The sequence below is a fragment of the Pocillopora damicornis genome, chromosome 5 (assembly GCF_964200805.1).
Source record: "Pocillopora damicornis chromosome 5, jaPocDami1.2, whole genome shotgun sequence".
Taxonomy (NCBI): domain Eukaryota; kingdom Metazoa; phylum Cnidaria; class Anthozoa; order Scleractinia; family Pocilloporidae; genus Pocillopora; species Pocillopora damicornis.
The window spans coordinates 6,045,319-6,055,252 of NC_142674.1; the positions used below are offsets into that span (position 1 = coordinate 6,045,319).

The 9,934-nt window shown below is 37.1% G+C and overlaps 1 protein-coding gene across 1 annotated transcript; it reads left to right on the forward strand.

Annotated features, from left to right (window-relative positions):
• The first annotated feature begins 31 nt into the window (after positions 1 to 31).
• On the forward strand, positions 32 to 9,268 carry LOC113682985 (non-structural maintenance of chromosomes element 3 homolog). The gene is made up of 11 exons (XM_027200189.2): positions 32 to 197; positions 269 to 309; positions 548 to 662; positions 1,070 to 1,133; positions 2,126 to 2,205; positions 2,620 to 2,720; positions 4,413 to 4,492; positions 6,300 to 6,342; positions 6,840 to 6,902; positions 7,500 to 7,614; positions 8,317 to 9,268. The coding sequence occupies exons 1-11, from the start codon at positions 147 to 149 to the stop codon at positions 8,395 to 8,397; spliced, it is 834 nt and encodes a 277-aa protein (XP_027055990.2). The 5' UTR covers positions 32 to 146; the 3' UTR covers positions 8,398 to 9,268.
• Positions 9,269 to 9,934: the final 666 nt, after the last annotated feature.

Genomic DNA, 9,934 nt, shown 5'->3' on the forward strand with positions numbered 1-9,934 from the left:
TCATGTCAGCAGTGATTGGTAGGATGACAGGCGCAAGCGTGTGTTTGGCGCGAAGAGAGCGGGAAAAACATGATAACGTCTGTGTGACTCTCCTAAAAATTTGTGGCTCCCCCACAGTTCAAGGGAAGGATTTTACCAAAAAAAATATGCCCAAAGCGAAGGATAAAACTAAAAGAAGAAGAATTGAAGAGCTAGAGGTACGTTATGAGCTTTACTTTTGTTGATTGCTTAGAAATGGGATGTAAAATGCGGTGTTTCATTTCTACAGGAAGATTCGCCGCCCAGCCAATCGCGAGGACGTGGTGCAAGGTACGTCTAGGTTAAATACTAGATAAATTTTTCTCTATTTGTTCTCCCACGAGGAAGGCTCTTGTGGAATGCAGAAGTTCAAAATAAAAGTCCTCCCCGTCCTAGTGTGTTTAATGAACCATGCAAGCTACCTACAACCAGCTCTGACAACTTCAAATTAAGGAAGTGAACACTTTTGCGTTTTGCGACGATTTAGAGTTACGTCTTATTTGTCTTTTAATTCTGTTGAATCCAATAGCCAGCTAGTAGATGACGATGAAACAGAAGAGGTTGACTGTACACAGACTGGAAAATCTCAGAGTCAGAAAACACAAAACCACAAAGAACTCTCCAAAGAAGAATTGAAGAGAAAGGTATGCTGAATGTCTTCATATGATGAGCTGCAATATACACACACTTTCATGGTTCTTACTCATGACAGGAGGGAAGATGCATAGATGATGTCAACAGACAACATTTTGCTTTCTGTATCATGTAAAACAACATGTTCATGTTACTCTGGATCTGGAAAGTAACAGATCACAGATGAAACCAAAATATGGTAAGAGCATCATTGACATACTTGGCTGCTCCTTGAATGCTATGTTTTTGATCCTATCACATTATAACATCATCTGGGATTGGTAATGCGGAGTCCATTTGTCAACTCTCTCTCTCTCTTGTTTTCTCCATTATGTGCATTTGATTTTGGCCACATTATTTTGCCATGTATAGAATGTTTTGAATTATTCTTTTTGTTGTTGTTGATATTTTTTTACAGACATCTGATGTTGCTAGGTATTTATTGTTCACAGACAGGAAAAAGTATCCAGTCAAACGTGGAGGTACATATTTAAGATGCAGTACCTTTGTCTCAAAATGTGAACATGAAAATCTTGATCAATGTAGACCATCTACAAGATTTTCAAACCACATGCAGATCATTTACGAGCAGCAGCAAAATTTAACCCTTTAACTCCCAAGATCTGATTGTTAATTCTCCCTTCTAACTGGCACACAATTCCTTGTAAATAGGTTATAGGAATTTGGTGTTAGATTAAGGTAACAACTTCTTCCTTATATGTTTGAGTATACTCATTACCTGGTGGCTGGATAATGTACAGATATTATAGGGAGAAGTTGTGAGTTAATAACTTCTGGGAGTTAAAGGGTCAATCCTCGCTGCATGTAGGGTCCACAACGTAACATAACTCAAAGAGGACTCTGACCAGTGATTGTCCAGTTCTTAATTTTTTATTTCTCACGGCAACTGAACCCTTTTACCCATAACTGTGACTGGCTTCTAATTTCTCCTTACATTATCACCCTTCAGTCAAATATTAAGGTTATGAGAATAAAGAAAATTATCACCAATTAAGGAAGCTCCTGATCAGCAGACAAATTCTCTATGTCAACACCTTAGTGAAAGTATAGAGAACAGTATGGAGAATATGCATACTGATGTTAGGGTGTGAAGGACTAAGAGATGTGTGGAGAAAGATGGAGCTCAAGTGTTGATTAAGAAAGAGGTGATGGTCAAATTATCAAGGGAATAGTTTTGAGCTTGCCATCATACTAAATACTGTTATTTTTTTCACAATGTAGTCACCATCACTGTAGACCCTAACAGTGATATTTTTGATAGGGGAGATTTGTGGGATGATGCTACATTATTGTGTTATCATTTTCAGTAGCCTGGAACGATGTAAAAGTCTTTACCTTTGCAAGCATCTTTCTGTATTGTTTTCTAATTTTATGACTATTTTTCTTATCATTAAGCATGAATATACTGACTCCTTGTACTAAACTCTTCCTATGTGATCTATAACTGTTTCAGATATAACCAAGAATGTGCTAAAGGAACATGCCAAATCTTTTAATGAAATCTTTGACCATGCCAAGAAAAACTTAAACAAGGTATACAAATACATTTTGTAGAGAGCATTGTTTCTATCAGAATATCTCTGGATTCAGTCTGACTTGTTCTGATTGAGAACTGTCACTGCCAATTTCCTATGGCTGTTTGCCTTCCCTCATCAACTCAGAATTGATAATTAAATTATTTGTTTCACTTGCCAGCCAACATACACATAGCACAGCAGTTTCCTTAGAAACTGATAGCCTCTTTTATTTGTATGACTGAAGGAAGGTTTAAAACCAATGGAATGGGATTTTCATGTGCAAATAATACACTTTTCAAAATGAATCTGCCATACTTTTCAATAATCAGTAATGCCATAACCTTAGACATGTAAGGACCTTGTGTTTGCTGTGACAAGGTGTCTTTCACAAACACTCCCCTCAACAGATACCATCATTTTATTTTTGCAGGTTTTTGGAATAGAAGTGGAAGAAATTGATGTAGGAAAGTCAAGAGGTTATATTTTAGTGGATGGTGTCAAAAGTGAAGAACAGCATGAACTAATTGACTGGTAATTCAATTTAAATCGCTTATTCCCAAGATAAAATTAGTAATTCTTATTTCCATGCTTCTATAATTCTGTGTAAATTGGCTATGAGAATTTGGTCATCTATCAAAGTATCACCCTTTGGCTCTGAACCATTTATGACTACCCATGGATGACTAAGACTGAATTTGTCTGTATCATATTAAGTCTAACTGCTATTGTCTGAAAAATAGCTGCATTGTTCATACACTGAATTGTTCACTTTGGTGATAAAAGCATGAAACTTTGTATGCTTAGTACTAATCTTGTTACAAATAATTTTTGATGTGTGGGTTGACTGAAAACCCTGCTGCCCTTGGAAGATGGATGGTGGTTATGCATCAGAGCTGGCTAGAATGCTTGAAGAGTTCTCACCAATGAGAGCCAAACTCACCATGAGCAAACCTCAGCCATTCAAAGTGCCTTTGCTAAAGATGTAGTCAATCTTAGTGGTGAGTCACAGCATCCCCAGCAACCTGTTTTGCTGCATTAAGATGAGATGGTGATGGCAGCTCATAATAGTTATAGGGTGTCTTTCTAGACAACCCTCTCCCAAGCCAAGGACTCCTACAATGAACTTAACCTAACCCTTAGGCAGCAAAACAGGTTGTTGGTGATGCTGCAAATGCCAAAAAGTCAGTCTAACTTGCACTGGATTGAGCAACTGTGGAGGTAATTGTAACTAGTTTGTGAAACTCACACTTTGAGTTGACTCAGTTCATATCAATCTCAAAAGCTTTCCTGTAAATTCACAGTTTTCAACAACATCTTAGTGTTTGTAATGGCTATATATGGTTATTCTCACTGTACCTCGGCCCTTTTCTCTAGTATAGTACCAATAATTCTATGATGGATTTATTTTCAACCTCCCCCTCAAGATGTACAGTAGTATTCATTTCAGGTGATGGGGGTGTTAACAAAATACAGTGCAAGTGCAGTATTGATTAATAAGGAATGCCTAAATGTAAGGCCTTTTCAAGGTCAGAAACACATGAAAAGCCAGCATGTGGCCACACATAAAAATGATTGTGGATTGCTTGGCTTTCATCAGTGCAATAAACCATTAGTATATTCCAGCACAGGTGCCTCAATCAAGATTCTCAAAATTGAAAGAAAGGACACTTGATCACATTTAAGGCAATTAATGACACAATATATCATTTGTTATTGATATATCAGTTTCAAGTTTGTTTTAGTGCTCCTAGACGATTTCATTATCAGCCTCATTTCCGGGTTGGCAATTTCGGGGCATGTGCAGATCTCATGATCAGAGTGTAACCTAGCTTGGATCAATACAATGTATCAGAAATGATATGTTACAGGATTAGTAGTAAGCATGTCAAGTTTCATGCTTTTATCACAACACTAAACAATTTTGGACGATAGCAGCTAGACTTTATATAAACACATTATCAAGAAGACAAGTGGTGAGAATAGCAATAGGGGATCATTAGTTGATCCCACACCAAATTCTCAGAAATAACAACATAAGAATTGCATGACAAGGAGTAGGAAGAGTCACTAATGAGATCTTGGAAGTGAAAGGTTTAGTGCATCTATCCTCATTACCCTGAGAAGTAAATTGCTACAGGGAGGTAGATTTTTTACATACTGTTTTATAGAAGACCAGCCAAGGAGGATCATATCTTCACTTCTTTTATGATACTTGTGTTTTAGGGGAGATGATCTTCCCAAGATGGGTCTGCTGATGGTTGTGTTAGGCATGATTTTTATGTGTGATCATGTGATCACTGAATGTAAGTACAACTGAGGTATTTTTGGCTGACGGGAAAACTTACTGATGTCTACATCATTTAGTATGATAAGCTGAATTATCCATTTAACCTTAGAGAGTGACCAGCTTCTAATTTCTCCTTACAATATCACTCCTGAATCAAACATTAAGGTCACGAGAATGAAGGAAATGATCACCAACTTAAAAAGCTCCTGATTTTTAAACAAATTCTCTTTGTCAGCACTTCAGGAAATGTATAGAGAACAGTATGGAGAATATGCATTCTGATGTTAGGGTGTAAAGGGTTATACTTGCATTTTGAATGGTTCTTACTTATGATCTATAGGAGGGCAGATGTGTAAATGATGTCACTATTAACAAAATTTTGCTTTTTTATCATCTAAAAAAATAGATTCCAAGTTGCCATGGGTCTGTACTGTAATTGGTCTCAGTAGATATCATAATGTGGTAAGAAAATCAGTGAAGTAAATGGCTGCAACTTTCTGTGCCACCTTCTTTTTCCTACCACATTTTTGTGTCATCTGTGATTTATTACTAATTATATAATAAGCTCAGTTATGCATGCATTCTGATTGGTTCTCACTTATGATCTATTGGAGGACAGACGTATAGATGACATCACCATTAAAACTTTTTTTCTGTATATTTTAATTCTTTATTATATAAAACAAATAGATTCCAAGTTGCTGTGCATCTGTTCAGCAATAGATCACAGAGGACATCAAAATGTGGTAAGAACATCGGTGACGCACTTGGCTGTGCCTTGTGTGCCTCTTTTTTGTTTTTACCACATTTTGACATCATCTGTGATCTATTACTGAACAGATGCACGGCAACTTGGAAACTATTTGTTAAACAGAGGCATGGCAACAGGGAATCTATTTATTCATTTTTGTCATTCAATAACAATATGTAAAATAATACTGACTTAAATATATAGTGGTATCCATGAGTCAAATGTGATAACCAGACCTAGCAGCTAAGAGATAAAGATAAATAACGCTCTGGAATGGCTTTGAAGTTTCTTGCTGGTATCAATATTTTACAATTTGATCTATCTCAGTGTAAATAGTGTCGAATATCTGGTGTCAATATTAGCCCATCCATACAATTAATTACTTTATCAACACCAGTATTGTCATCAGCAATATAATCATTATTATTTTGTGATTATCATCCTCATCATTATCCTAGTTCCTCTTAAGGGTGTTGTGTATTAATCTGAGTTGTGCCATAGATGTACATGTACTGCTTGGCAAGAGTTACATAAGTGTACCCTAACCCTCTAACTCCCATGAGTGACCAAGATAGAACTTCTCCTTACAATATCAGTACAATGTCAAGTAGGAAAGTGATGAGAATAGAGCAGAATATAACTTGGGGGACTTTAAGTTGATCCAATGCTAAATTCTCCTGAGTAATATCAAAAGATTATGTGGCAGACAGTAAGAAGAAATACTAATTAGATCTTAGGAGTGAACAGGTTAACAAATTATTTCACTGGTTGTACTGTCTGTTGAACTCTCTGGTACAGAAAACAGCTTGTGAAATGATCTTAATTTTGCTGTTTTGTATTGTCGGTCGTATTCTTGGGTTGGGAGTGAAAGGGTTAACAAATTATTTCACTGGTTGGCTTGGCTTATGACGTCTAGTTTTTAGTAGTGTAGTTTGGCTAATATCATTATAATAGCTATTAGCTTTTGTATTTTATAGTTTAATCATTGTTATACAGTGCTTTAAGCAATTAGTGATCACAGCGCTCTATAAGTGTTTTTATTATTTATTATTATTATTTTGCTTCTTTTTAGCAAAACTTTGGCACATGCTGAAGAAGCTTGGTATTGAACCAAAGTAAGTGCACGTTGAAAGGAAAGATATTTGCCATTTTTTCTGAATAAAGGGGGTAAGTTTCTAAAGAAACCGTGGTGCTGCGTCGGTGGGAGAGTATAGCAGGTAATTTAGTGTTAACAACTGAGTTGAAAATGTAAATTAGCCACCATAAAGGGTAAAAAAGCTGACATTTCGAGCGTTAGCCCTTCGTCAGAGCGATTGGAGGAATTGTGGGTTGTATGTGGGTTTATATGTACAAAGTGGAGCTACACCATTGGTGGGAATATGGTGACAAGAAAACAGGAATAAATTAGTTGAATGAAAAGCGCTTGTTGATTCCGTGGGGATTAACAATCATAAAACTTCAGTGGTCGAGTGGTCATTACAAAATATGTACCAGGGTCAGAATTTTATACTTACATCCCCATCTCCATTATGCATGTTTTGTTTTTGTTTTGGTTTTTGTTTTGGTTTTTGTCATAATTTGTTTATACATTTATTTGTTTGTTATTTGTTAGGAAAGAGCATGAAGTGTTTGGTGATTCAGAAAAACTCATATCGCAAGAATTTGTGAGACAATGGTAAGTTCAAGGGGTTTTTTCAGGGTGGAGGTGATAACAACTCAACAATCAATAGTAACAGGTACCCCCTTCCCTCCCCTCTCCCACCTTAATCTGACCTGTGGATTCTGTAATATTTATCTGACACCAGTGTTCTTGCAACAACAAAATTACATATACTCAATTTTCAGATTTCCTTTGTATAACCATGAGTTAAAGGAATGGGGGCATGTGTTGATTGAGAATTACTTGTTGACCCCTCCTCCCTTGATAAAATTCCTGGACTGTTCAGCCCTAACGTGTATGATCTTTGCCACTCAGACAGAACACACTAAAGCTAGCATGGTTTGATGCTACTCTGGTTTAAAGATTTAGTTAATATAACCTTGAAGTTTAAATTCATAGACTCGTCATTTTGACACTCCTGTCTAGTGCCTTCATCAGGGGTGATCTAATCACTGCACAAGAGGTCCTTTTATATATTGCAGTGATTAGTTAGTCCCTGTTACATTTATTAAATCTTCAAACCAGAGTAGCATCAAACCATGGTTGACTTTCCAACAGCCTGTGAACTTTAATATAACACACTAAAAGCTATTTTCCTTGCAACTGTTTTAGTTACTTGGACAGAAAGAAAGTTTTGGGAGGTGACGAGGCTGCATATGAGTACAGATGGGGAGCAAGAGCAGAGAAGGAGCTGACCTGGCGACAAGCACTGAAGTTTGTGTCTGAGGTATGCAGCTGACAAACTTCATTTTGTAATTTTGTAATTTTTTTTTTATTGGATCGTCGATACACATCAGTATAATTAAGTGTTGATTAGACAAGGTTTACCCTTTCACTCTCAAGATCTCATTAGTAATTCTCCTTGCTGTTTGCCATACAATTTCTATGATGTCACTTTGGAGAATTTGGTAGTGGATCAACTGGTAATCCCAAATTGATTTTTCTTTATTCTCATCACTTGTTTGCTTGATATTGTGTTGATATCGTGAGGAGAAATTCTGGCTTCGTCACTCATGGGAGTTAAAGGGTAAAGATATTGAAACTCTTTTCTTATACCGGTATGGTGGTAAATTCGTGATTCAAAAGGGGTCAGGTTGAAGCGTGCACGGGAGAGTCTGAACAAGAAGAATCTCCACTTCCGGTATTGTACGATTCGAAGTCTCTTCGTGGCATTTCACTTCACTTCGTGTTTTGGCTCAAAAAAACTTCGTGATGTGAACAGCATTTTAAAGATTATTTATGTGACAGTCTAGATGTCCCGACGCTTGATTTTAATTTGGTGTAAAGGAGAACGGTTTTTACAAAAAGGAACACGATCTACATTTGTATAGAAAGCGGTTCGTGCCACGCAACAGGAGTTTGTACACACTCACTGCTCGTTTAAGACTACAGATTTTCTCCAATTACTCCTCTCTATGACATCTCATAGATCTATGGTACCCAAATGGAAGACTGGACTGCCCAAATGAAGGAGATAACTGCTAAAGAAGAAAGCGATACGAAAGGCTAACAGTGAGAGGATGTTGTAATCTTCAATCGGCAACCAGAAGGAAATATGGCGGACCAGCGCTGTCATTTTAGGCCGCTCATTTCACTTGTTACTGGCCTGCTGGTCATTTCCTTTGAATCTCAGGCCATACCAGATTTATTTGACAAAGATGAAATAAGTACCAAATTGGAAACATACGTACGTACTTTATATTGCACAAACTAACATTTTCTACGCCATAGTTACACTTACATCCATGTAAACACTATTGGTGAAACTCTTTAGGTCAATTTGTAGGTAAAGTATTTGTATATCCATGATAAATGAAGATTATAGCTAATTTTCATTGCTATTGCTTTATTTTAAAAGAAAGTTTCTATGCGATAGTTACACTCACTTCTATAAAAGCACCATTGATAAGACTCGTCGGGTGAATTTGTAAATCCATGATAAATGAAGATTACAGTTTATTTTTACTGATAGTATTTGATTAACAAAAAAAAAGAAGAGATTTAGTCGTTGTTTTTCCATCTTCGATTGTAAATTTTTTTCCTTCTACAGTAATGCGAAGGGTTCGTATGAGGTCTTGAATTAGGAAAGTCTGCAATCTAATCTCCAAAAAACTAGAGATTACATGGAAGACAGCACGAAGAGAGCTGCTAATAATGCTTTGTATTGAGCAGGTGAGGTATGCTCACTGATTAGCTAAACTTACTTAAATTACCTTGGACAAAGCGCTTTTGAATCGCGATCAGAGGATTGTCTAAATTTAGGCATACCTTTTGACAAATGTTACACTAATAACGCCATTTTGTTGAACTCATTTCGTCGAGTCTGGAAGGTTGAAGAGGGGTTAAAATAAAAGGTTAACTGTGAGTTTTCTACAAAAAAATGCATTCGATCCCTAAGTGGTTTTGTTTTAATCATGGGTTTTGTGACTGGCCCATAAAACGCTCAAAAACGCTAAAAAACAGCCGCTTATGGGGCAGTGGGAAGAGGTTCGGTTGGTCAGCAAATATTCTTTCCATCTGACTTCAGAGTAATTCAACTGAGTCTTGCATCGTTGTGACGTTCCTTATATCGAATATCTCTCCAGACGATTGATTTATCCTGTTTAGCCCTATTTCAATCCCTTGGGTCAATTTGTCTAGCCCTTCCCCCGGATAAGGATGTTGGAGACAAGGGATGGTGTGGTAAGAGCTTGCTGGAATGACTCCTGTCAGAAAGTGCTACCCTCTTTTAACCCTTGGGATTGACTTGTCCCCTCCCCCGTCTCCCGGCTCATTCCCGGTAGACGGGGGAGGGGAGGGAGACGCTAAAGCATAACGGGATGACTCCACGAAAAGTCCCTTACGTCGGTAGAAAAATGGTGCAAAATCTACTTGGTTTGTGTCAATTTTTTTTTTAAATTTTTTTCATTCTCTAGCGTTCTAACAGCCCTCGTTAATAGTGCTGCAGGACGCGCGTTTGTCCGCTTGCGGGTTGAGATTTTCCGAGAGTCTGATACTAAATATTTTCATCATAAGACGTTGCGTTGCTTAAGGTCTCCTATTTTTAA

Bases quoted from the DNA above. Each gene is read 5' to 3' on its own strand.
- LOC113682985 (XM_027200189.2), top strand. From the start codon at position 147: ATGCCCAAAGCGAAGGATAAAACTAAAAGAAGAAGAATTGAAGAGCTA. The intron at 310-547 runs GTACGTCTAGGT...TGAATCCAATAG, and splicing joins TCGCGAGGACGTGGTGCAAG to CCAGCTAGTAGATGACGATG. The intron at 663-1,069 runs GTATGCTGAATG...ATTTTTTTACAG, and splicing joins AAGAAGAATTGAAGAGAAAG to ACATCTGATGTTGCTAGGTA.